The sequence below is a fragment of the Amia ocellicauda genome, chromosome 3, assembly GCF_036373705.1.
Source record: "Amia ocellicauda isolate fAmiCal2 chromosome 3, fAmiCal2.hap1, whole genome shotgun sequence".
NCBI classification, from domain to species: Eukaryota; Metazoa; Chordata; class Actinopteri; order Amiiformes; family Amiidae; genus Amia; species Amia ocellicauda.
Genome location: NC_089852.1, coordinates 23,761,150 through 23,788,898, shown reverse-complemented (window position 1 = coordinate 23,788,898; position 27,749 = coordinate 23,761,150). Strand labels below are relative to the sequence as shown.

Genomic DNA, 27,749 nt, shown 5'->3' with positions numbered 1-27,749 from the left:
AGTGTAGATGTTTAGGGAAGCCAGGTAGCCAGGTCTGGGCTGCTTTAAGTCCTGTAAATCAGCAAACGGACTATCTATGTGATCAGACTATAAGATTTTTTGTTTAGTTGTAGAGATGAATGAGAAGGGTAAGGCCAATTAGCAGCACTTATACGCGCACTATATCCATGCCTTATTGGATCACGTCACTGCGATAGTTAAGACTGTTCAAGTAGGCTGGCGAGGCATGCATGAAAAATGTAAGCTGTCCAAGGTTGTTGAAAATATCTTCTCCCCGTGCCAAATAAATCTACGTGCTCGTCAAGTTATCAGAAATATGCGCCCAGTAACAATTGGTGTTTTATAACTGCGAATGGAATGCATCTCAATGTAATATACTTGCCCCTCTTTTGGGCTGCCCGGACTGTGAGATCCCTTTGTGTAGCGGCCACAGGAACGGCAGTGTTCAGCTGCGGAGGAGAGAGAGAAGGAGCTCGGTTGTGACTCCAGACCTTGTCTCCCACACTCCTCGCATAAAGGAGAGATTGAGACAAGTGGGGCTCACACGAAGTCCGCAGAAAGAGACAATGAGGTCCCTTCTAAGGTTACAGCGATCTAATTTGTCACAGTTGGGCTTTGGGATTTTTCGCAGCTAAATGATAGTCCTGTAGATCTAATTTATATGTATTGAAGCAGGTCATAAGATATGATAAGAGATGGAGAGCGGTGTGCAGGACAATGTGAAGCAGAGCAGTCCCAAACAGATTGGGAGGAACTCTGCTCTTTGTGTTATGAAGGCCCTGAATGCAGATGATTTTGGTTTAAGCTATGGCAAAACTGAACAATGATGCCACATTTTGTCATTTCAATCTGGTAGGACGCTGTAGTATTAATACAAGTATTTATATTGGTACCCAGGGTGTACTTCTACTTTCATATTAGATAGTGTATTTTATATCCACAAACACTGTTTGACGTGCCCCTCTCCCACCAGGTGCTGCCAATGTGCTCACCGGTCAGAGGAAGAACCTGCTGGCAATGGCCAAGACCTGGTACAATCAGTTCTCCATCAACACCATGAGCCTGATGCATGCTAACAAGGCTGTGTGTGGCTATCACCTGGGCTACCTGGACAATGAGTTTGAGATGGTCACAGAAGTGGTGGCCAAGCTGCTGGACCTGTACAAGCAAGGGAAGATCAAGCCCAGGGTGGACTCCACCTATCACTTTGAGCAGGTAAGCCCAAAGCACAGTAGCATAGAAATGCCCTTATTTCCTAAGGCAGAACATGTGAACCCTTTAACTGCACTTTTGGCTTGTTTCGTCTGTTTTCTATTCGACTAACTGTGTAGGAGCGCCCCTCATGTTGGTACATTGTTTCAGTGAATGCGGGGCAGGCTGAACAAAACTCTAAACCTGAATTTTCTGAAATGGAATTCAAAAACCTACTTTCTAAACTGCATGACAGCCATAAAACAAATCAAGATCTAATAAAGACAATTCAGTTCAGTGCTCCATAAGCCTTTGTAACAAAGAGCACAAATGGGACAAAAAAACAGAAGACGGGTGTACTCTTTAGACCAGGGCTTTGAAGCCCTGCGAGAGAAGAAAAATGACTTCAGAATGTTAAACACTGTAGCACACTTATTTTAAAGTATTTTTTGATCTTTGTATTGAGCAATTTGAGGTATGCCTGGCTCTACATATGTGTAAAACAAAAATGAAAATTTGTTTAGTGAAAGAGAAATTACTAAATACATAAGTTGTTTTCAAAGCTGAAGCTTCCACTAACAGGTTTACCATAGAAGTAAATATGTACTTTCCCCAATGTCCCCCATTCAATCTTTTATAACTTTAAAGTATAAATTGTACACTGTACTTCATGTGCTCCTTGTCTGTCGAGCTGCAGAATTCCCTACATAAACAACAGATTTCAGGTCCTGGAATATGTGCGGGTGTCAGAGTTTGGACCTGTTCAGCGTGCGCGGCCTAATCTCGGTGCAGCTTCAGCTTTCATATTTGTGTACAGCCTGTGTCAGGTGGGACGCTGCACCATCCCCAGGTCAGGTGCAGGACAGCAGATGGAAAGGTCAAAGCAAAAAGGCTCAATTCGGTCTCGGGAGATTTTGGAGCAAGGCAGTACCGTTCACACCTGCCTTGTTTTCTAATTTCATGGCGGCTTCCTGAAGGATAATGCCATTGGATGTGAACTTGCACAGCCGAAAAGGCGGGCATTTCATTAACAATTACAACTATTTTGTTGAGTGACTTTCATGAAGAAATCGTACAACTGCACACTAAAAAAAAATTGACATCTTAAATCTGGAGTATGACCCATCTCTAGAAGTTTATGAAAAGCCAAATTTGAAAGATCAGAAATGGCGTGTCCTTCCCTGCTGTAGGAAGAGTATTCCTAGGCCCAGTTGAAGGCCTAATTCTCAAGTCTTATCCTTCATCTCTGACAACATGGAGGTCAAATTCAGTTCAGTATTACTCCAGTACAGAGCCCGGCCCGGTCCTGACTGATCTCCCCACAACTTCCAAAGCACGAGACCGAGCTGTCTCAGAACATCCAGTTTTAGGATGGTGGCCTTTCTTGCAAGCACTGCAGCTGTGGAATCTCTATCAAGACCATTCCACACTTCCAGGGGGAGGGTGGGGTTTCCAAATAGGTTTACTGCTTTACTGCTGACTCCCCATCTTATCAGTTTAAACTTTGTGTAGCATTAGTTTATAGCACAAAGGAGACTTGCTAACCTTGGTATCCTAAAAAATCAGCCCAGATAAAAATGGAAAATGCAAAGGATTGTATTTAGTGTCAACAATGCCTGTGCTGAATTAGGATTTCCTTGCTGTTCCATTTGAATTCAATGTAGCCGATTCAGAACCATGGTTTGAAGTGTTAGGATGTATTTTTATTCACTGTGTAGTAATAGTACATGCAGGGACGTGCCCAGGTCTGACAGAGCGAGGATTCAAATCAAAGCTCTCCACTTTGACCAGCGTCATTTGTACACATGACCTTTTCCCGTTGCCATGGAGTGCTCGGCCTACCTGACGCAGTATCGGTGGCAGGTTCGTTTAACCCGGTAATGTAGGCAACCGGAGTAAGCACAAGCTCCAAACCCCGTCTAACAGGGTAGGGAGAAGGGGAGTGGAGGAGGCAATAATGGCTAAGACATGAGCAAACGCGAACCGCATTGACACATTATTCATTACACCTTGTGCTCACGTCATGGCACTGCCTTCCCTCACAGCCCGGAAGTCGACATCCAGTAGATCTAAAACAATTAAAAATAAATACAATAAAAAAAAAAAAAAATCTACTGCATTTCCTGCCCAATATCTCAAACAAAGTCCTTGTATGCAAACCCTGTGATCAAGTTCCCATTGTTCAAATCAACTATGTAATACTTTTACACGTTGTACATCTACAACCTTATCATTGGTAGTAGTAGTATGGTAGTGGCAGTAGTATTAGTTTAAACACGCACACCTACAATGTTATTTATAGCTTGGCATGAAACTGAAGAATCAATTTCGACAAGCCTCCTTATCCCACTCCAAGAAAACCAGGGTAACGTGATGCTGCTGCAGTCTTGTGCTCCTCTCCACTTCAAGTTGCATTAGTGACTTAATAACCCTCCATTCCTCATCCCTACCTTGTACCGCTGCCCACATCAGAGACCGTGTGCGCAAGCAGTGTGTTTATTGTTGCTAAGAGACTCGCTACGTGCTGATATTGCTGTGGCGCTGGCTGTCGGGGGATCAGTGAAAGGTGTGTGCTTGGTGGTCTGTTTCTGAGTGGGGGCTGGAAGAGCGGGGGTGGGGGAGGTGATTGGCAGAGAATGGACTGTCAATTTGCCATGGACTGAAAATGTATTTGATTCAAGAGGTAGTGAAGCTTTTCTGATAAACACAGGGAGGTGATTGACTTGGAAACTATACATGTGGAATTTTTTAAAGGGGCACATCGAATTCCTCCAGTTACAACGTTGTCCTTTACTCTGGGCTCTTAACTGAAATCGGCAAATGCATTTCGACACCACTTCTGCCAGAAAGGTGTCGCAACCCCTTGGAAGGGAGATTTAGGCTTTGAAATGGTTCTGTGATGCTGGCATACCGCTGTGTGAATGTTGTACTTCACAGGCGTTTTCCCATATCATTAACGGTTTGTAAAGGACGATGGAATGCTATTACTCCCAATAACCCACCGCACAATCTATAGTGGGTAAAAAATCACACCTGGGAATCTGTAGAACAGTGTAACTTAAACATTTAAATGGATCCTAATTGCTTGAGTGAGGACTGAGGTTGCAAGGATTTTGTTTTTATTTGAAAAGTTCAAACTTTATGCCAGACAAAATGGCAATGTTTTAGGAGTTATTTTTGTTTAGTAAACGAGGAACTGTGTCTCAATGGGTAAAACGGAAAAAGAAAAAGTACACTTGGACCCACAGCTTCCTAAATTCAGGCTACGTATCTTGCCAAATGCATTTTTTGGTTAGTTGTTGCGTGTTTTGACAGCATGGGTCTGGGCACTGGTCAGCATCATGAGGAGACTTGACGAGCCTGATGCCTCACAAATACAAGGGTGTTTGTGTGTGGGTGGCCAGTCTGGTAGCACAATACCTTGATTTAATTATCAGGGAGTTATTGTAAATGGACATGAATAGTTAACTTCCACTGTTTTGAGGAGAATTTAAATTGCTTTGGATCTGGATCAAGTCCAGAACCATTTATTCCTGGTCAGATGCCTTTACCCAGGGCGATTTTGAAGTAAGTAGTCGCAAAAAGAAAACCATTCTTATCGCCACATTACAAATGAGAGCTATGAAGTCTTTTATCAGCATTTAGGAGTGCGCATGCTGAAATGTGCTTGCTATGAGCTGTGGCTTTTACAGGTGGGGTAAAAAAAAGATGGAAGTGGGGGAAGGAGTGTAACAATGCCATGACCAGAGGATCTGTAAATCTTACCTGCCTGCTCTGTGTCCCTCTCTCCCCTCTCCTTCCCTCCCTGTGCTTGTGCAGGTGGGCGATGCCATGAGGCGGATGCAGGAGAGGCATAACATTGGCAAAATCATCCTGCTTCCCGAGCCCAAGAAAGAAGAGCCCAAGAAAGAGGAAGAGAAGAAGGAGGAGCCCAAGAAGGAGGAGAATTAGGGCGGCATCCGGCAGGCCCTCAGCAGCCGTCTTCTGTGGCAGGGGTGGAAAAGCAGGCTCTGATTGCACAGCAGTCTGACATGCACCCAACCCCCCCCCCCCCCCCACTTCTCAACCCAGGCTTTACTGTGAGCCCCCCTGTATCCATCACCCAGAGTGCTACCCCTGCAGATCTGTCCCTCTCTGGTCTAGGATGCGTCTATTCTGAGCTCATAGTACAACCTGGGACTGCATGACTGCTCTGCAATGGATGCCTGTTTGCCCCCATGTCCCCCCAACCCCACACACACCCTTCTCCCTCCCTTGAAACGGCTGTGATTGAGTGTGAATTGATTCGATGATACGCTCAGACCCGCAAATAGACACTTAATACCACTGTCCCCCCACTAACCCAGAAATCGGTGTGCTTCATTGCCAAATCCAACTCTGACAGATCCTTATGAAATCTTTCCTTGTGGTTGTGGATGTGTTGATGTCAGTTTTCAGAGGTCTTAAAGGGAGCCAGTGGCAAAGGGTTTTGCTGCTTTAAAGAATAAGTGACATGCATGTAAACCTATTTAATAACCGTAGGGCACTGTTTTGCATGATGAGAATTCTTGTCCTTTACAGTATTCATTGTCCTTTATCACTGCAGACTGACAGTCAGGTTTGTGTCCAGGATTATTTTTGTATTTTGTTTTTCTCCATTAGATTCTAGTCTTGTAGCACAATTTTTTTTTTTTTTTTTTTTTCCTTTTTGTAAATGGGGGGGGGGGGGGAATTAGTCATTTCAGCAAAATGTGAGCATCTTTTGAGTTGCATGCTTTGAAACATTTGTTTTTCATGCTACACCATTGCACACTCCATTCCTGTTTTACCCCAGTTGATTGTATAATCTTGTCCAAATCCGTCCATTCACGGAGCGATCTGCATTTGCTACCAGTCTGGTTAGAAACCCAGAATGAATTTGCATCATTGCATTTGCACAGACGGCAGAGTAATGCTCTTCTTTTTAATCAGTATTTGAGAGATGAGCATCCAAGCCACAGCCATTCCAGTATCTAGCGGTAAATGCAAAATGAAAAAATAAAAATGTTAAAGCTGGTTAATGTATGTAGACCTGCAAGCATGTTGCCAAGATGATGAAGAGGCTATTGCTGACATTTCATCCTGTTATGAAAACAAATCTCTAATATGTGAGAGAAGGGGGGGGGGGGGGGGAATCTACTTTCATAACCTGCAGAATACCTCATTAGTCAAGTCACATTTAAGAGATTTACAATGCTTTGAGGTTTTTCTCGTATATCAAGCATTCCTTCTCTTATTTCATCACTCAAAGTACTGTGACTGTTTTATTTTGTCATTTGTGACCTGTGTGTGGGGGTGGGGGGCGATGAAAGTCAGTTCCTGGCAAGCAGTCTCTCTGCTCTCCTCCCCGCCCTCGCTCCCTCAAACGGGAGTTGGTCGGCATAGCAACAGGCGGCTGCAGTGTCAGAAACTGTAAAGCTCTCGATAGCCGTCATAACCAGATCATTAGGAGCTCTGAGCCTCTGTCTCCATCTCAGTCTCTCCAGCCAAGCCACAAGCATTGTTCCACATTCTCTTTTGTGCCAAAATGAGAAACGCTATTGCCAAAGCCTACTACTACAACAACAAAATAAACATGAATAAAAACAAATGTTCTGAAACCCAATCAAATTTGTGTCCAAGGTGCATGTTTCATTTAAAGTTGTGTGGGAATAGAGGGTTGGGGATGAGCATGTTACTGTCAATTTAAGTAATTGCCACACCCTTGGTTATAATTGGTTAGAAAGTAATTTTCCAAAATAAGAAGGTATTGGTCAAGGAAGTGGGATGGGGCTTTAAATATGTATTAGTTGGCCTCTGTCATCAACTGACACTGACTCGGATTCCCCAAAGGGCAGGACACTCCTGACCTTCTGCCTACCGCTGTTGAGTGGGTTCAAAGTCAGCCACTGTGTCTGTTTGCCTCCACCTTGCTGGTACGAAATTGAGCCATTTCGAAATTGGGGGAATTGGTGGTTGGTTAAAGATGACTGACTACTATCACTCATCCTCTTCTGTGTTCTGATACCTTCGTGCCACACACACATTACTTCATGACCTCTCTGCCTGTAGATGTTTCAGCATCTGTGTATTAAGACCTTGGGGAACCTTAAGTCTGGTAGCAAAAGCATCCAAGCATTTCATTCAGTGTTCCATTGAGTTTCGTTTTCTGTTGTGTTCATGGAGCTTTGTGCGAGGTGGCGGGTTTGGCTGTCTGTTTTCGGGTCCTGACTGGGTTAGCACTGGGTTAGCATTTTGACTAGCCTAGGTTGTGAGTTTATTTCTCTCAAGAAGAGAGGGAAGGGAAAAAAAATGCCTATTGTCTTAGTATGACTGGAAACATGTCCATTTGCAGTGTGTTGGTGTGCGAGTATGTGTGTGGGCTTTACTACACAGGGCTCAGGCAATTTAACACGACCACCCCCCCACCCCCATCATTGAACTTTCAACTCTTCTCGATTCTTGTTGGTCACGGCTTTGAGCGCCAATGACAAGTTCGACTTTGACCAGGAATTTCAAGCACTTGCACCTGTATATGACCATTAGTGGCATAGTATAGGGGTGTAAGGAAACCCACTTGTGGAGGTTAATCCGTAATTTGTCATTAAGATGCCATACCTATGCCTGTTAATGGTCAAATGCAAATTGCTAACTTCACAGTATTTTGAAACCTTTTACCCAAGCCTGCGAGACCCTCAAGTGCAATCAAGACTGCATTCAAATTCCTGTTTTAGTTTAGTTTTCTCCCGCCCCACTCCCCTGGTTTAAATTCCCTTTTCTTTTATTCATCTCCTGACCTTTCACCCTTCCAGTGAGCCAGATCCAATAGGAAGTGAGGGCACTGCAGACACTTATGATTCTATCGAATGGGACACCTCCTCAAGCTGTGATGGTGTTACAGACCCAAATTCCACAGCCGAGTCAGGCAGCACGTCGACCAGCTGTCTAACCATTAAACCACAGTGTGCTGCAATTGCTCTTGGAGTGTGTCAATTACTCTTGGGTTTTGGGAGGTGCTCATTATAAAATTTACCTCACTACACCCCCCCCCCCCCCCTTCCAACACACTAGTGCCCACTTGGTCTAGCTCCTCAGACCTGAGCCCTGCTGCCTGTGTTAGAACAGTTGGTATTGATATTTTTGCACTCTGCTTGCTGAACTTATTGCACTTACGAGTTTTTTTGTTTTGTTTTTCTTTTCTTTCTTTTTTTCGTAGCTGTGATGGTTTGTGTAGAAAATGTTGTTGGTGACAGAAGCTAAATTGAAGGATGGTGTACCTTTTTTTTTTTTTTAAGGGTTTAAAGTTCAAAGTTATTTACAGGGATCTGCTGCATTTAGTTGTTTTTTTCCTTTTGTGACCAAGTGTGCCAAATTCTAGAAATAACAAGGCTTTAGGTTTCCTTGCAAAAAGCCATGTAATGATTAACAGAACAATTAATCTGGGTTTATTTTTAAACATTTTTCTTTGCTTTATTTTATTATTATTATTAGTGTTCAAAATTCTTAGTATTACTCAAATATATTGCTCCTTTTCTCCACTACTGTCATGTGCCAAATATTATATTCACTCAGATGGCAGTTGTGAATGAGGTTTCTCTACAATCCGCTCCCCAGTTTTCTTTTGTGTTATCCTCTCTAAATACACAGGGTGGGTGATGGTGGTGGGAGAAAGACCAAGGTTTGAAACGCACCTGGTTTCTGTCATTACGCCATTAAATAAGAAGCAGCCTGTTCATTACCATGGAGAAATAAAATCAGGATAATCCCTAGTTACTGTATCCAAGACTGAAACCTCATTCCTGCCTCTAACTCCCAAATGTTTCATCTCAATCAGTGCGTATATGGTTGCATGTCTAGTGCAAAATCCTGGTAAAAACTAGCTTGGACTGAAATTTACAATCCAGACCAATCCCGATCAGATAGGCTGGCACAAAACTCACTATACAAGAAAATAAATGCATAAAATGGTTCTGTTTTGATGTGGACAAGGTTTTTATTATGAAGATGTGCCTCCCCTGACCTCTCTGCTGTCTTGCAGACATAACCTAAAACACACTCACTCATTTTGGAGGTTTAATATCTACATTACATTTTAAAAATCATAATACGGTTAAGACGCCTCTGGTTTATATTAAATGGCCACATAACACTTCAGTTGATGGGTATTCTGCAGTATTTTCTGGCAAATTTAGTTGTTGCATTAGTTGTTGCAAGAATTCAAACAAAAAGAAAGAAATGGCGAGAAGTAATCCATTTCTAATTGTCCTTCCTTACTCGCCTGAACACATGATCTATTCTGCCAGATGATATGTGCCATGCTTTTCTTGGGATGTTAACCACTTACAGTGAATTTTATATATTGCTGTGACTTGTGTGCTAGTTGCTTTTAAATTACAACGAATCAAACTCTGTGTATGTTGCAGCAGTGTTTCTGCAGTTTTTTGTGTTAATGTTAATGGCATATAGGTGTTATGAATCCAGATTTACTCAAGTTAGGCATTTTGCATGCCTTTGGCAGGGCAGGTAGTATCAGGTGGTTCAGTTTCCCATATCTGTTTTTGCTTAGAAGTCCACCTGTGTTTTTTTTATTTTGTTGGGTTTTTTTTTATACAGCTATTTTTCTGGGTATTTGAGTGTTTTGATTTTAGGGGAACTGTGATTTTTACCTTTGTTTAAGGCATTGAATTGTGATCAGAGGAGGCAGCCCTGACTGTGTAGAGGTGGGCTACAGTTTTTTTTTTATTCCAGTGTGTGGCCAGTTTGCAAAAAACACAAAACAAAACAAAAAAATACTTGCATACTGCATTCATTAAATGTCTCATTCAACTTCAGTGTCTTAAGGTACTTTGTGCAACAGACTTAAACTGAAGCGGAACTAATGGCTAAAATAAAATAAAAATTAGCTGTAACTTGTGTTGATAGTGGGGTTAACAAACATATCCAAACATCTTACCTTGTCTTAAAGTCATACCTGGGAATGTGGAAAATGTGTGTTAAACTGAATTCTGCAAGGTTTTCTACCTGGATCCAAAGAGTAATTTAATTGAATCTGATTGTTAACATTATTTTCACAATTCTTGCTTCAAGTATCAGGTGCCATTTTTTTCTGCAGTGGGGTAGCCTGTAATGCTTTTGGAATAGATACAGCAGAAACTTTAGTCTATCTAGCTCAGCCCAGATTGCAAATGTCAACAGCTGTGCAAAACATCTGCCTGCCCCTTGACCTTTAATCCAATAGTTTCTTCTACTCTAAGGACCTCATCCTTCAGGCATTTTCTAAATTGTATCTTAATACACTTTTTGAGTTTCCTTTCCTTTCACAGGACATTTACACAAAACTTGGCATTATATCCCTGATTTTTATTTATTTAATGAATTATATGATATTGCTACCAAAACTCAAACCCACTCATTTCAAAAAGTAGAAAGATTCCCCCCAATTGATGAAAGAAATTACGTGTAGCCTTTGGTAGAAATTAACCAGATATTCCAGTTGTTCTCTGTAGATATGTCATTAAGATGCAATGCGTAATTTTCTGTTAAAATCGCAGGAATTGTAATCACATGCAACTACATCGCTTAGACTTTCTTGAAGTTGCCGGTCATTAGTCCTTCAGCAACAGTACCTGCACGGTGCCTCGTTAGGACGGAGAGGTCCGCATTCCACACAGTTGACTGCTAATTAGCTCGCCTCTGCCTGCCTGATTAACCGACTGCAGTGTCTAGTGTGATGATTCTCCCGTTTGCTGAAAAGACAGCTGCCAGCTTTCAAATGAGTGCCTTGTTATTCAGTCTCCAATTGCCTTAGCTTTATGGCTACTCTCATAAACCCTTTTCTCACAACAGAATAAGCCTGGGTTGTTTCTCTCTCTATCTCTCTAAATGTTGCATTGAGTAGAGCTCACAGAAACAGATGAGAGCTGATATCCTGTACTTTGCCAGGCTTATACAGACTTTGAATGCTAGCATTGCTAGTATGGCGTTTCCCTGTCTCTACATTTTCAGAATGGTGAATACCGTCCCAAAACCTTTTGCAGCGGGCTGGTGCAGTTGTTCTCTATGAGCTTCTTATATGCTAAGGCAATTTGTTTACAAGGTATTCTAGTTCAAGGTGTTATGGTTCAAGTTGTGATTGAGATCAGAGACTGAGAACAGCTGGGTGAAGTTTGATAAGGCCAGTGGCAGTTAAAATCCAGCAAACTGCTTACCTGTGTCTTGTTTTTTCACCCATAGCTGCAGTTCAATGTGTTTTATATGACAGGAGCAAAAACAGAACTTTCCCTGAGTTTGTCGGAGTGATTCTTGTATGAGAAGTGTTGTTTATCCTCTTTCTTTGAGATGAATTACTGCTTTCAAAGTGCTGTTATATGCTTAATGAAAAAGGCTTGTCGGCTCGTGTTGTAAGTCAGTCGTGTTGCACAGCTAACAGTCAACAGGACAGTTTAAGACATTCCAATGTGGGGTTGTTTTTCATTGAAGGAAAAAAGCACTGACTTTTCAAATTAACTCAAATGTTTACATATAAAAGATCCGCTTCCCCCTTATTTCGGTAAAAAATAAAAAAATATAAATATTCTCAAGAAACCAGCAGGAACTGGAGGACTTATCCCGGGTCCTGGAGAGATGCAATCCAGCAAGTCTAATAAGTCATCTTTTATCGACATCATATACAGGCCTAGACCCAATTTAAGTCTTTGATCTATTTAGCCATGTATATGTTCAGTGAAATTATCGATGTCAGGGTGACCTGTAGAACCTGTTGGATTGTCGATCTTCAGGACCAGAGTTGGCTGCCTCAACTTTAGGTGGTCTGAATCGGACTGGGACTAAGAGCAGAGTGTTTTGGTGCTGCCTGTGGGTGTGAGGGGGAATGTTTGGAACATCTGCAGATCCTGAACAATGGAGAGAATTTTTCTGTTTCCCTCAGAGACAGTAATGGTTTTTCCAGCTATGTAAAGATTGGTCTTAAGGTCTAAAACAATCTGCTCATAAAGAACCACCGAGGGTTGAAATGAATCAAAAACATTCCAGCAATTTGTATGATTGTGGGACACAATGTTTTTTTTGTAAAGCCCTTCTTGAATTATCTGCACTGCAATGTAAGCATACTGACTGGGAAATATGTTTTTTCTCAGAGGTTTAAAATCAACAAGATGTGTATTTGAAGGGGAAAAAAAAAGAAAGAAAAGCCAAGTCTGAACTTTTCAATGTGCATTACTCTTTTGCGCTACTTTTGTATATAAAATAATTATTGATGAGATGTATTCTGATCTAGTGCCAGATCCAGGTTGATGTATTAGGACTTTCTACCAACTTTTTTTTTTTATTAGGGTTTGGGAAAAGAATAGGCCATTGCAAACTTCAGTTAGTTGTTATGTGGCCCATTGAGGTAACCTTTAACACAATGCCAAGCAAGATGAAAAGCTTTAAAATGAATCTGTCACATTGTTTTAGTTTACCACCCAGTCTCCCATGAAAGATTGTAGCAGAAGCCGGCTAGGACCATGCGCAGGGAAGTGAAAGAAATATCAGACGTACAATCCACATATTCAGACCTGTTTTCACTTATTCACCTTTGTGCAAGTGTATGGTTGCATTGACTCTACTTCCTGGCTTTGTGTTTCTTATTTTTCCTTTCTCTACAGATTATCTTAAAATATATAAATATACACACATGCACATTTGGTGTGAGGTAATTTCCTGTCAAAGGCTAAAAACAAATACATTGGCTATAATCGTTAAAAGCTCCATTAAAGTTGCGAATTTTTAATGGATTCTCGCCAGTGCTAGATCTCAGATGTAGACCTGCAAAAACTCTCCTTTACTGAGGTTTTTAAGAAACTACACCTTATGATTGCTAGAAGATATACATCAGGGAAAGGAAAAGATGGAGAAAACTGAACACAGAGTCAATGTGCTGGCAGTCGGGCCTGGCCAAACTTAGATGGGACATGGAAGTAAAGTTCTTGAATAAAAATCAAAAGCTTTTCTTTGGACACAATCTTTTATGTTTTGGGGAAAAGCTGTCGCAAAAGGATTCTATACTTGGTATCGTTTGACATTTAGCACCGGGGATTCACCTGTGGTACAATCTGGTGAATTCATCTTCATCTTTTATATGACCGCAAAAGGAGAATGTGTAGGAAAGTCTGGAAATTGTCCTTAATGTTACCAAAAATTGCTGTGCTTGGTTGAGTGTATGTCTGCTGCCTACTGTAGGTGGAACGTGCTGTGGCAATGTGTTTCCAATTGGGGAGGGGGTGAGTCAACATGCCATGTGTGATTTTGTTTAGTTTTTTCTTAATTTTTTTTAATTGGCATACTCTTGCTCATGTGCTCTCCTCTCACTGTGACTGGTCTGCGTTTAAGTCTGGAGCGCCAATGACAAGAGCGTACAGATGGCAGAACCACATAGTGTTGTTAATATGTGTGAAATGCTATTTAGCAAGATGGTTGTTTTGGGAATTATATTTCTGGGTTCTATTTCTCCATGCCCCCCCCACTCAGTACATTCTGGTTCTATTATTGCTGTTGGCTGACACAACAAGACAAAGTGAATTTGTTCCGAAGGTGCAGTTTATGTTCCTAACATCATGTGATGTTTTGAAACTGGTTCTGTTTTTGGATGGAGTTCACAGCTCACAGTCGAAAAGCCATCAAGCTGCAATGTCAGCCAGGTTATTGCCTACTAATGAAAGATACCATAGTCGTCTTCTCAATATTATCTAGTACTAGATAGTCTTTATTTCACCCGGTCTCTTTTGGGTTGTTGTAGTGCAATGTCACAAAGGAAATTTTTCAGTATTGTATGAGCTCATATCCTGTAGTTACAGTCCTTCCTTATTATATATTTTGTTGTTTTGTTTTTACAGACTGATGCTTCAAAAACAATAACATACTCTTTCTACTTTGTATTTAAACCCTTTGAAAAATGCTGCTTTTGTGCTTGCCTCTGGGTTGACCAAGTCGTGCCAATGCTATTTACATGAAATAGAACCTGTAATGCTTTTCTGCCTAATGTTACCATATGCCTTACGTGTTTTCCAAAATTAATAAAAAGCATAACAAAAAAAAAAATGTACATTTTCTTTCTTTTTTTAACTTGGACGTCTGGTTGGTTTTTTGGCCAGTGTATTCCTCCATAATTACTGTAAATTGTCCTTTAGCCCCACTCACCAGGTTTTTAAAGTTTTGAGAGATGGGGCCACACTCTTTGAACAAAAGCCGCAGTGTGCATCCAAGAGACCTTCAGTGCAATGATCATTCTAGAAATCCCCCCCTTCAGTTTACAGTTACAACCCACCCCCATATAATGAGTTCCAACTTTGTCAACATGCTTCACTGTTGAGTTAATCAGCACTAAGTTCCCAAAGTCCACTTTGTTCCTATGCGATAAAAAGTCCTCTGACGCTAATTCATTTTTAGCACGCGGTGGCCTTATTGACAAAATGCTGCTTGGCATCAAGGTCATTAAGCAAAATGTCAGCTTTTGTTGGCAATTGCCTTGACACCTGTGTGGCCTTTTTCCCCCATCGTAATCTGTACAGTATTATCATTGTTTCATCAGGCTAAAGATGCAGGTAAACAAGGTTGTGGTTTGTTTAAAGTACTTCCCCTATCTGCCCATTTGCCCCCTCAGTCCTGTCATCAGCTCCATGTCTGTTTCCCTCTGGTCCTCACAGCCCTGTGGTTGCATAGACTAGAACCGTGTTTCAAGGACTGATGGAGCCCGAGCCTGTCGATCTGCGGGAGCTGGGCTGCACAGAGACTTGGCACGGAGAGAAGCTGGAGCAGTTCCTTCGCAGCGCCCCAGAGTCCTGTAAACAGCTTATCTGATTCGTACAGTGTAAATGATTAACGGCGGGTACGATTCGACACACACACATACCTACTTTGAATAACCCTCCAATATCATAGGACTACTCTGGGGGTGTGGTGGGGTGAGGTTGGGGGGACATCATTATTAGAGCCAAACCGCTAATAATTTGGCAACTGACGTGTCATGACCGATATTTGTTAGGATACTGCAAAAGATTTAAACGACTAGTTTGTTACCAACCTGTATTATTAAATAAGAGTTGCTATAGAGTTAAATAAAGAGTGAACATTTGTCTATATTGATTGGTGCATGAAAATACCAAGGTAAAGTTATTAAACGTTATCCATCTATGAGCGTAGAGAAGGTGAGACGGGCCACAGAAGATTACTTTTTTCTTGCAACGTGAGCCCTTGGAGAAATTGGTGTGAGATGGAAGAATAAAACAGCAAAGCCCAGTTTCACACATTTATTTACAGGCTTTCATCACCTCTGATGAGTGGAAAGCATTCAGCAGGACACTTACAGAGGCAATTGAATGAGCGCAAGCAAAGCAATAGTACAGCAGCTCCAACACAAGCATCACCCCCACACTGAGCATGTCAAAGGGCCCTTGGGTGTTCATGGTTGCTTCTGTGAACTACACTCTCTTTTTTGGTTTGGTGAGAGTGCATGAGCAAACAGTTTGCTATGATAGCCAGCCTTAATTATTTTTTGGTCCGCAGAGATGGGTCATCTAAATTAACGCTCCTCTTGGAATCCCACTCATTTCAATAAATTGGCTGTAATGCCATTTATTAATACCAAACCACAGGAAGGCCTACCACTGATGATTAGATAATTATCTGTGAGTCACAACGCTTACTGATGCTGTAGGTAACGAAACCTGCAAATTACACAGTGGGGTTTAATCTTGAGACTGTTCCACCAATTATAAAAGCATTACAGTTCGGCAGCTAGAGCCTGGCAACACTTGAATCATTTTATTTACCATATAACAGGGTAACTAGCATTTGTTTAATTGTTTACTGCAATTTAGTGATGCATTTTGGTTCATATAATCTTAATTACAAAGATGTGCTTTTCCAAAGGTGGAGGTCTTCTGTATAGTGCAAGATTTGAGAGATACTTGGAGTCCGTACGGTGTCCGAGTTAACTACTGTGGAGGTGTTAGTTTAAAAATATGTGGCGAATTTTACATGGAAACACATTGGAAATGCTTGCCAGTCTGGAAACCGTGTCCATCAAAAAGGTACTCGAAGCAGTTTGAAATTGAACGACATTAGTTTCTCACACACATTTATCCTCAGTTCAATTCAGCCCACTGATTCACTGCATTGTTAAAGCTGGAAGAGCTCTCAGCATGCATCCTGATTAAGGATCGTTTTAGCTGAAAGATTGATGGGAATTAGATTGAGTTTTTCCTTTATTTCCAGAAGCTATTTAAAAATGTGCCAGCCTGTAATTGAATTAATAGCCAGTGGTATGGTTTGAGCAGCCCCTGGTGGAATTCTATGAATATGCACAAAAAATGGTGATTCATAATCCAAAAGCATATTATCAAAATACCAGGAATAAGTCAAATACAACCTGACTCTTTAAATTAGACTCTTTTAAAACTGTCTTGCAAGTTTCTCTTCGGGGCTCCGGGATATTTCCCCGAGTCATGCCTGGATCTACCCGTGCAGCAGGCCTCGCTCTTAACTTGTTTCATTCAATCCCAAGAGCCTTCAGCACTTCCGCTAAATGAATGAGATAATTGGCATCTGGATACCCATTCCTAGGAAGGAGGCAACAAGAGACAAGTTATCACAGACATCACAGTTACTGTACAGCTGTGGCACAGTGTTTGCCCATCCCTATACTCCCACACACACTTGAAGTATATAAATCTAAATCTAAGATGAAAGTCTATGTTTTTCAATGCTTAACCTTGGGGAGGGCCTGCAATTCAAGGTAGTTGTATAATAAAAAAACATCTGTTTAGACTCACTATCCCTTCTTAATCAGGTGCACAGACTTCAGTTTATATACGAAAAAAAAACTCGGACAAGGTCACTGTAACTTCCCATCAATAAAGTTGTCTTCATTTTGTTAGCAAACAAAAGAACAAAGAGAAGCCAAATACGGCTTTCAAGACATGTCTTTAGCTGGGTTTACAATCTGTAAAGTATGTCTAGTCCAACTTTGATTCCAAAATTATAATTAAGAAACATGAGGCATCCTTTTATTCCAAAAGCTAAGCTGTCTCTTGCTAGAAGTGCACTTTTTAATCATTTACAGCTGCTTTTGCATAATCAAGAGTAAATCTAGCCTCTGGAGCAAGACAAATTTCAAGAATCACCCGGTTAGTCAATGAGAGCGATGTTTATTCTCCCTTTCTTCTCAAGCACAGCTCAGCAAAGCGTTCTTTAATTATTTATAGCATAATTACATTGCGATTCAATATGATTTCTTTTGCTCTTCCGTGTCTCTGTTAAAATAAATGAAAATCTAGGGCTACTCTACGAGTCTCCTGATCTCAATCTCCGCTGAGGGAGAGGAGAGCAGCCAGTTGTCAGTACTCTGAAGTACACCCCACCCCCCCACTTCCTATTTTGTCTGGTCATGTAGCTGTGATTTATTCCTCAATCCCTGACTTAGACTCGGATGAAATATAGCAGTTACTGGCTGTGGAACCAGCAGAGTGCTGATGATGTTGCAACTCCTGATTACATCATGTGAGCTGCTAGAACGGCAGCCAAAACGAAATCCAGATACAGGATTTTGTGAGGCCTTCTCTCAGGATTTTTACTCTGTTTCTTTTTTTTTTGGGTGCAAGCAAATACATACATATGTGTGTGAAAAGATAGCGAGACACAGGTTTATATGTTTGTTGAGTGACTACAGTGAAAACGTATACAAAACACAACATTGTTAAACTGCATCTTTTCACGCAAATTATTAGGATTGCAGACAATAATTATATAAGGACTAAACCGGAACAAAGTGTGCATGATGGACTAAAGGCTTTCTTGTGCATAGTGTAATTTAATGTAATTTGCACTGTTAATATGCAGTGTGTTATAATGTTAGTACTAGATAACTGAGACATACAGATATTGGAAAAGAACTGGAAGAAAACTCTGTCTGTTATGGAGTTACGTGAGTGAGGTGAATAAGAAGTTGGGTGGCTCCCTTTGCCTGCAGCAACATGACTGTACTGGAAGTAGGGACATAATCCAGGTCCCAACCATGGATGTCATTTCTGAACTCTTTAAAGAGTTGGGTGCAGTTGGGTGTGTTGGGTGCACCCCTGCAGTTGGGTGTGTCCCCGAGTTTACTTACCCTGATTTTCCGCCTTCCAATTTGGTTTTATGAGGAATCATCTTTCCCCAAACCACTTTGTCCACTGCCTCCCCTGTTTTGATAGTGAAGGTCTGGCCCTGATTGAAGGCCTTTTTCAGCAATGGAAGCAGCTTATTAGCCTTTGCATTTAGTGGCAAATAGGCATGGAAAATCCCTCCTTTGAATGGCAAACCAGGGTGTGGGTGTACTTCCTTAAATTAATAAATACATAAAATGGTTGAGAGGTAAAGGGATCTCATGTTTTAAGAGATAATGGAACACAACATTAAATAGTGTGATATGTGAATATTTATTAAAGAAAAAAACTGCTCCTAAAAACTATGTTAGTTTGATTGCATGTGTGGCATTCTGAAAACATATGAACATTTAGAGAGTCAATCATTTTGATGTTCTAGCGGTTCCAGTTCCAGTGACTTATATTGCATATACCATAAAAGAAATATAATGATACAGGATGTTAAATTTGCCCACTACCACTTGGTCTTCAGATTAAGGAGTTCTTGGACAGTTCGAATTGGTGAATATATAATCTGAAAAAAACAGTTATCTAGACCTAGAGGATTGGCTTACCCCTTGAATGCCATCAGGGATCCTGTAAGTTATCTTCATGGTCATGTCTTTGGGGTATCCACTCAGGCTGGTCGACAGCTCAGTGAAGGTCATGGTCCCATTGAGGCCACCACTGGGTTTGGAGCAGACTCTGCAGGTAGCATGCATCTTCAGCTGGCAGTCATCGCAGAGGGACAGGCCGCATTTGGTCCGCAAGGCTTTACCCATGCTGCAACTCATGCAGGTCTGTGTAGACTCTGTATGGGCACGGGCATCCTGTTCTTTGCCAGTGTTTTGCAGGCGACTGTCGGCATCTGGTCCCTCCATATCCAGCCCTCTAGATAAGCCCTGGAAGTCTTTAGGGAGCTGCTGATCAAGGTTGGGACCTTTTATGTTGCCTAAATCCCCATCCTTGCCTTGGACTGCTGTTTTGTGTGAACTGTACAACCACGTAGGCAACGACTGTGGCCCACTGTCAATCCTATGCATCTCCGTCCGCCCTGGGAGGATATCAGAGCCCATCCTGTTATTATTCAAGGTTTTCGTGCTTACAAGGGTTTCGTTGTCCCCCTCTCCTCTCTCTGGATTCTGAGTCACGTTGAAGTCCTTCTGTAGAAAAAAATGTCCCTCATCTTTCTTTGTGAAGGCATCGTTCTTGCCCTTCAGAGGAAAACTGCTGTGGTCCTGGTGATGCTGCAGCTCCTGAGCCTCCAGAACCCTGTGCTCAGGCTGATATGCAGGATCCAGGATCTCCACCTGTGCCTCTGCGACTGTGCCATGTGATGGATATTCTGAGTGATCGGTCAAACAATGGAGGGTATGTGTTTTTTTGGTTTGGCTGAAACTTCCATTAGTGGAGCTGTATTTACTGGTTGTGGACTCCTGGTCCTTCAAATATTCACTTACTTTGGCCTGGCTGGAGTGCTCCTTGTGCTGAGGTTTGTCTGTCACAGATGAAAGAGAAGCAGCTGAAAGATAGCCCACAGTGGGAGATGCCTCAGTTCTATAACTTCCTGCACTAAATAATTCTGTCAGACAATCCGAAATCCTCAAACATAACTCTTTTGGGCCCATTACATAAACACTTCGATCAGCAGGGATCATTATAACTTTCTCATACTTTTCTCTCATTTCCTTGCAAAACATTGCCAAGGTTTCATCCTTCGAATCCTTAACACCCAATTGTGAAAAGGCAAGCTCTTGGGTGGTTAAATCGAATTCCACCATTGAATACAGTTTGTGTATCTCTTCCTTGCACTTGCTGACCTTCAGCGCTTCAGGCCCCTTAAGCGTAAGTTTTGTGCTATTTTCCATTGTAACATCCTTCACGTGAACCCCTGAGGTCAGATTTACAAGACGATTTTTATAGGCCTCTTTCATATAAAGCCATGTACGAGAGGGAACAATAATTTCTTCCACAAAGGTCTCTTCTTTTCTCGGGCTGCTGTTGGTGTTTCTATTCAGGTTGGCTGGGACTTCGTTGGAACTCGATGACTTCTTGTCTTCTCTGGATCCAATCCTTCCCGAGAAACTGTTGGCCCGACGCAAAGGTGACTTAAACTCGAATGCTTGTGAAGTACTGGCTAAAGCAGTGTCACTTGGCAAATTACCACCCCCTAAGAGATCCATATGGTGAAGGCTACTCGGCGATGCTGTAAACTGGATGGCCTTGATCGGGCCACTGGTTCTGGTCGGTGTGTTAGTTTGAAATGGCCTCCATTCTTTGATTCCACTGACTGTGGAGGACACCTCTTGTTTCTTAAACAGTACGTCTTCACTCGTCCGATCAGGGCCCTTCAGGTCTCTCATGAACAGATCGCCACTAGTGAAAGCCTGACTTCCCTTGGTGGTGAAATCTCTCGAGAGAAAATCTGCCGTGTTTATCCCAGGCCGGGTGAAGAGACTGTCCTCACTCGTCAGCTTGGTTTTCAACACAGGCTCTCTGCAGCTATCGAAATTGGCTGCCAGTTTATAGTCTTTGGCACCATCTGACTTACCAGAGCCAGCTGGCTTGAAAAGTTTGTCGTATTTAGAGTCCAGTGGGGTGCTGGCAGGAAAGAGTGGGTCCTTGAGACCAGATGGAGGATCATGATCAAATCTTCCCTGTTTTCCAATCTTGGGTCCCAGCTCTAGAAAGTATTGTTTGGCTTCTGAGACATCACTGGAGCTGCCTATGACATAAGTGTAGCTGTCATCCTCACTAAGAAGGATCTTGGGGAAACGGATCTGGAGGATTTCATAGGCTAGTTTGAGACTTCTCCCATCTAAGTCTCCTTTTGGTATCTGCTCCTTCCGCAGCTTGGTCTCATACTGCTGATAGAGCATCCCCAGGTCACAGTGAGCTTCTCGTAAGCCGTCCAGGCTTCCCAAATTTTCCGAACTGGCCTGTAAGAACAAGGTGGTCACATCCTTGCAGCAGATATCCACCACTTCCACTTTGTGCTTACAGAGGATCCGCTTGTATTCCTGCTCACAGTGTTTCTGGATGTACCTATAGGTATCCGAGTCCATAATCAAGGAGTAATCTTCCACACTGTTCATTGTTTGCCTTGCACTCTGCAGGTGCCCGTCTCCAGTACTGTGAGGGTAATCCTTTTTGTGATTCCCAGGGTCAAGGACTGTACTTTGTCCTGTCTTGGTCGCTTTCTTCCTCTCGGCCCTTCTTCCTTGGTCAGCCATTCCACTAACATCTGGACTCTTCTTGCTTGGCTTGGTACTGGCAAAGCCTTCACTCTCTGATGTCTCCAGAAAGCTCAGCACTTCATTGGCAAGGTCCTGAATTTCAGAGTAGCGGCCTTTGACAGTGCAGAGTTCCTCTCTCTGGTCAAAGCTGAACTGCACATCAGCAAAGTTCTTCTTCAGGTTCTTCATCACAGTTTTGCCAGCTGGCAGTCGCAGATAGTCTATGGTCATGGACATCCGCAAGAAGATCTGTGGATGTGGAGTGGAGCAAAAGACAAGTAAAAAAACATCAGTAGTTTTCTCTTTTTCATTCTTTCAATCCCATATTTTACTGCATTCATAGAGTTTTTTGTTTTGTTTTCTGCCATTATACATGCATACATCAAGACCAAACAATGATCTGGTCAACAAAGTAACCAAGGACAAGACCAGAGATTTGTTTTCATGCACAAGTACCAGAGTGTGGGTTGCTAGGATACAATTGCTGGTTCACCCAGGGCATTGCTTTAAGTAATGTTTAAGTATAATGGAAGAAGTGACTGTAAAAAAATATTAAATACTCAAAATCCTCCAAATGGATGAATTTCGGTGTATAAGTGGGTTTCCTTTCATATATCAAGTAACATCCTGCTATCCCAGACAACCTATGGCTTTGTGTTAATTTTCAATTTAATTGGATTTCTAAGGATAAAACAAAAGAGGAAAAAGAAGAAAAAATGTAAGTGTTCTGAGCTGAAGAACCAGCCATGAGAATATTCATTAGCCTCCCAGCAATCCACTATGAAAAGTCTTTTCAAAAGCTTTTTAAGCCTGTTTTTATATAAGTAGGAACAGTGTCTGAGAACCATTCAGGACACATATCCTAGGTCAGTGGTGCTCAGCAAGTGGCACAGCAAGGGACCTGCCAGACGTCCTAGAGACATTGCTAAGAGCCTTTGGACTTTAAAAAATAGGAGTCTTACCCCCCCCCCCTCCCCTCGAAAGAGGCATTTTTGAACCAACAGGACTGGTGAATCTTAAAAGTGACATCACAGCTGTTAGAATGCTTAGAATTCCAGCCTTACCTCATCTGGGTTGACTTCATTGCAGGGCAATCTCACACTCACTTCATACGTCCTGTCATCCACTGATATAAGGTGCTTCCCTTGCCTACAGACCCTCTGGGCCACTGCAGAAAGACACACACAAAGATCAAAAACACTGTAGAAAGAATCATTAAATGCCTAACAAACAGCACCAGGACATGGATGTGAGTTGTGCTTTTCTGGTTGTCGTTGCTCAATGCTATTGATGTTACACTTGCTGTCAGACTTGCCTTCACTCTCTTCAAAGGTGATCAGGGCAGTGGTGGGGGAGTCCTCTGGGAACGTGATGTCAGTTATTTCTCCCCCTCCATTCCGGATCCTTAAGAAGTGGATGGCCAGCTTGTCCGACAGGCGGTCCTCTGAAATGCCAGTGGGCAATCCCACCACCTGCACCGTCCTCCCTTCCTCTGTCATCTGCAAAACAGAGAACAGTTTATGTCACACTCACTGCTACTGTGAGGGAAGGAGCTAGCAAGAAACAAGATCCACTTTACTTTCCCTGTGGAAACAAATGCCCAATGCCACTAGCCTAAGATAAAATGTTTGTCCGTACATTGTCACAATCATGATGTTTTGTAATTTTCTGTAAAATGAGCATGGTGGTCATTTTTGTATATATTCTTCTAACTGACCAATAGGAAACGTGACTCCAGGCCACAACGTTGATGAGACACTCAAGCACACAGTGTCTGAATGAGAGGATGAGATGAGGATGAGAAAATACACCCAGTTTATCAAAGGAGAGCAGAATACATTTTTCTTATCATTGTTCTCCATCGAACTCTGTATTCATGTTTCAAGATCTAAGGTGTTTTGTTAAAATGATTAGATTTTCAAGCACTAAGCTTCAAAAATGGTCTCGCAGAAGATAGTGTTTGGATGGAATCGAAATTCACCATGACAAACCAGAACACAAACCATTATGGTAATCATACCGATGGCAACAGGAGGTATGGGCAACACTGCTCAGTCTTTCAAAAGCAAATGCATAGTGAATAATCTTTAACATTTAAAAAAACGGCTAATTATATTTTTAAGGACACATAACCTCCCACGCAACTCTGTTCTGAGGAGCTGACTACATCCTTCATAAATATTCATGAGCATCAAATCGGATTGAGCGTGAACGGTTTGTCAAGATGACATTCAAGCCACTTTGAATAAGTGACACGACCTAACACACGGCCCCTTTGTATTAATAATTATATAAATAAAAGAAAGGAAAGAAACAAAAAATGTAATGTGTATTCTAGTATTAATGGGGGGGGGGGGGATCAGAGACACGTGATTGACAAACTCAAGCTTCAAAAAGACACGTCTGTGTTTTATGTTTTATACAGACTAAAACAACAACACAAACGCATTATCAAGTTCATTTCACAAAAACAGAAATGAAAGAAAGAAGACAGACCCGCCCCAGTACATTAGAGAAAATGGCCAATTTACTGGTGTAATTCATTCTTAGCACATATGTCACGTTTGTTTGTTTTTCTCTCCATCTTGTTTCTTTTAATCCGAAATGATATTGTTTTCTTCGTCATACAGCACGATCTGTAAGAAAATTGCTCTGCTCCCAGTATTTCCATATAATACAGGGTGTTAGGATTACCAGGTGAACTGAGAGGAGATGGTTAGAAGCTTGAGATACCGGATTCTGATCATTATTAGATGTGGCAATAAGCACCGTTACAATGTATACTGCCACACTGGATAAGGCAGATTTCCTTTTTTTATTAGTAATAACATTCACCAATACAATCCACTTCCCAGATGTGAGCTTGGCGGAGAAATGTCACTCACAGTTTCGCGGAATCGCATAATCAGAATAACTGATGAGGTAAGCGCTGTTTTTTTTTTTTTTTTTTTTTTCAAGAGAAACAAAAAGATCAGTTTCATTATTTTAATTTAAGACCACATATAAGACACGGAAAACTACCGAGGCCAGGTAATGTAGCATCTGTATTAAACATGAGTGAATGGCGCCCCGATGTGGCTATGAGCGGTATCAAGGCATGCGTAGTTTTTAATTTACACTCAATTTCCTTTCAGAGCCACGCTTAAACACACCGGATATCCCCGTAATATATACAGTAAAATCCCCAAACATGTTACGTATTTGCAAAACATAACTACTGTTTAATAGCAGTACCATGTTAGGTAATATGATGCGATCTATAGATCTTATAGACTTATAAGTCATTAAAAACAGTAAACAATATGTTTGATGTTTACAGTGGATTCTATTCATGTTTTGAAAATACAAACATATTAATATAAAAAGGGTTATTTCAATTATTTTATTGAAAAGATGTTGGCTGTTATAATGTGTATTATTATACAGTATCTATAGCTACACCTGCTTGAATTTTTTTTCCAGTTTTTTCACTTATTTTCCATGTGCTTTAGAGTTTCTACACACAATACTCCACACTGGTAAGGATAAAAATAAATATAAACTGTATTGTGAATATATATATATATATATATATATATATATATATATATATATATATATATATATATATATATATATATATATACACATACATATATATATATATATACTGTAAAATAAAAAACTGAAATATCATAAAAGTCTCCACCTCTCTGAGTAAATACTTGGTGTAAGCACCTTTGGCAGCAATTAGGATACATCTCTACCAACTTTGCACAGCTGGATTTAGCAATATTTGACTATTCTTATTTACAAAAGTATTCAAGCTCGTTGAGCGTTGACAATCTAAATTTTTTGATTGGATTCAGGTCGGGGCTCTGACTTGGGCCACTAATGGACATTTACCTTTTTGTTTTGTCTGTGTGCTTCAGGTCATTGTCATGCTGAAAGATGAACTTCCAGCCCAGTTTTATCTTTCTAGCATAGAGCAGCAGGTTTATCTCAAGGACCTTTCTATACTTTGCTCCATTATTTTTCTCTTCTATCCTAAAATGTGCCATAGTCCCTGCCATTGAGAAACATCTCCATAACATGATGCTACCACCACCATGCTTTACAGTAGGAATGCTGTTCTTGTAGTGATGCGCTGTCTTGGGTTTGCGCCAAACATAACGCTTTGCATTAAGGCCAGAAACTTCCATTTTAGTTTAGCCCGACCACAAAATGTTTTGCCACTACAGAAATCTCCTGAGGCTTTTTGCATACTTCAAATGGGATTTTGATCAAATTTGAGTACCAAACAGGCCATAAAAGACTGTAGCTCTTGCATAGTTGCCATAGCCTTGGTAACCTCTCTTATCAGTCTCCTTCTTACTCAGTCATTCAGTTTGGAGGGACAGCCTGATTTAGGCCGGGTCTTGGTGGTGCCATATACCTTCCACTTCTGAATAATTTTGACAGTGCTTCAAGGGATATTCAAGGTATTTGATAATTGTTTTTATACCCATCCCCTGATCTGTGCCTTTCAACAACTTTATCCTTGGTGCTCATGGTTGAATCTTTGTTTTGAAATTCGTGACTCAGCAGAGAGAACCTACAGAAGCTGCTGAAATTATCCTGAATCAAGTGATCAATCACTAAAATTTAACACAGGTGGAGGACACTTAACTTGATTTGTAATTTTGAAGGTGACTGCTTAAACCTGAGATAATTTAGGATTGCTATTACAAGGGGGGTAGACACTTATCCAGCCAAGCTATTTCAGTTTTTATTTTTCATCAGTTTTGTAAAATATATATATATAATATTGTTTTCACTTGGATGTTGTGGGGTAGGATGTACAGATAAAGAGTCGGGGGGCACTGTAATGCATTGTAGTTCCAGGCTAAGGCAACAAAAAGTGATTTTTTATTTTTTATTATTGGGGTGTAGACTGTCTATAGAACTGTATATGCATGGCTACTTCGGTATTAGTTTAGTAGCTGCAAACCTGTTTAATTTTCTAAGCAAGTTGAATAATGAAATTACAGTACACCAGCACAGCAATCGCCATTGTAATAATCCTCAGTCCAAGTAGCCATGGATACTGATATGCTGCATCAACAAGGAAATGTTTTATAAAACCGTTAAAAACCCAAACAAAACAAACAAGCTGAATAATTATGTTGAGAACGTATACGTCGGTGTATTAAAATACACAATGCACAGAATCAGAGATGGATATTATATATACACTTCGCACACTTTAGACTGTGTCTATGCTTAGAACAGAAAGATATTACTATAAAAAAAATCTAAAACATATTTGACAGCAGGTCATTAAAGCTTTGTACATGTAGCCTTTCTGCGTTGCCCCACAACAAGGTTATCATCCAAATGCGATATTGTTTCCAGCTGCACTGACCGCAGGCTGCCCGGCGTTTGAGGACTCACAGATCATTACAGGGGATCCATGCAACAGAAATCATAAATCAAAACCGTAGTCTGCGGTCTATGCACGACTATTTATTGTTCACAATTATGTCACAATCGTAATGCAGTTTAGCCTAACTGTATTAACGGTTTTACTTTTTCATTTTCATGTCTGTGCATCGGGGTAATAGGCGTTCGATTATTTTGTAGGCATATATTTTTAAAATTGTAAGATATGAACACATATCATTATTATTTGTTCCGTATGTTATTTGCTTCTCTAATTCATAATGAATTCGTCGCCAATAAGGTGTGCAGATATCTGCCAAGACGCGGGTTTGCATGTTGACAAAAACAAGAAGTTGGAGGAAGTGGCGGGTCTGCTGGCCGGCGCCGCTAATGGCGCAGCTCCGTGCAGGGGTAGCGTGGCTTTGCGTCAGAAGCTCCGAGACAATGTGACGCTTTTTATTTTTGAAATGTTAACCTTACCTTGTATCCCCTTTGCAGAAGAACCCGAAGAAAACGCACTTACACGGGCATTTCAAGAAAAGGAAAGTGAAACTTTTTGTGCGTGTATATGCGCCTAGAATTGTTATTTTCTCGACCTGTAGGCGGCGCAACTAAACAAAGCCCTTGTTCCGTTTTAATGAGAACACCAATTCTGATCTAGAGGTGGTGTCCATCGTTTACTTGAGATAATCTTGTAAAATACACAAGAGTGGCCCATGCAAACACCAGCAATGACACTGAACACCAGCTACCTGGGTTTTTGCAT

At 41.3% G+C, this 27,749-nt stretch overlaps 2 protein-coding genes across 2 annotated transcripts in view; one reads left to right on the top strand and one right to left on the bottom strand.

Annotated features, from left to right (window-relative positions):
- The window catches only part of vat1 (vesicle amine transport 1), a 36,049-nt gene extending 21,784 nt beyond the window's left edge, over positions 1-14,265 (top strand). The window contains exons 5-6 of the mRNA XM_066698581.1: positions 974-1,215; positions 5,011-14,265. Of these exons, the coding sequence (XP_066554678.1) occupies positions 974-1,215; positions 5,011-5,142 (374 nt within the window). The 3' untranslated portion in view covers positions 5,143-14,265. The remainder of the gene's footprint in view (positions 1-973; positions 1,216-5,010) is intronic.
- A 1,194-nt stretch (positions 14,266-15,459) lies between these two features.
- Positions 15,460-27,627, bottom strand: LOC136742263 (uncharacterized). Its single transcript, XM_066698579.1, has 6 exons — positions 27,464-27,627; positions 22,899-23,082; positions 22,648-22,751; positions 18,923-21,832; positions 18,332-18,543; positions 15,460-16,784 (listed from the first exon to the last, which is right to left on the bottom strand). The coding sequence occupies exons 2-6, from the start codon at positions 23,080-23,082 to the stop codon at positions 16,715-16,717; spliced, it is 3,480 nt and encodes a 1,159-aa protein (XP_066554676.1). The 5' UTR covers positions 27,464-27,627; the 3' UTR covers positions 15,460-16,714.
- Between the last annotated feature and the right edge of the window lie 122 nt (positions 27,628-27,749).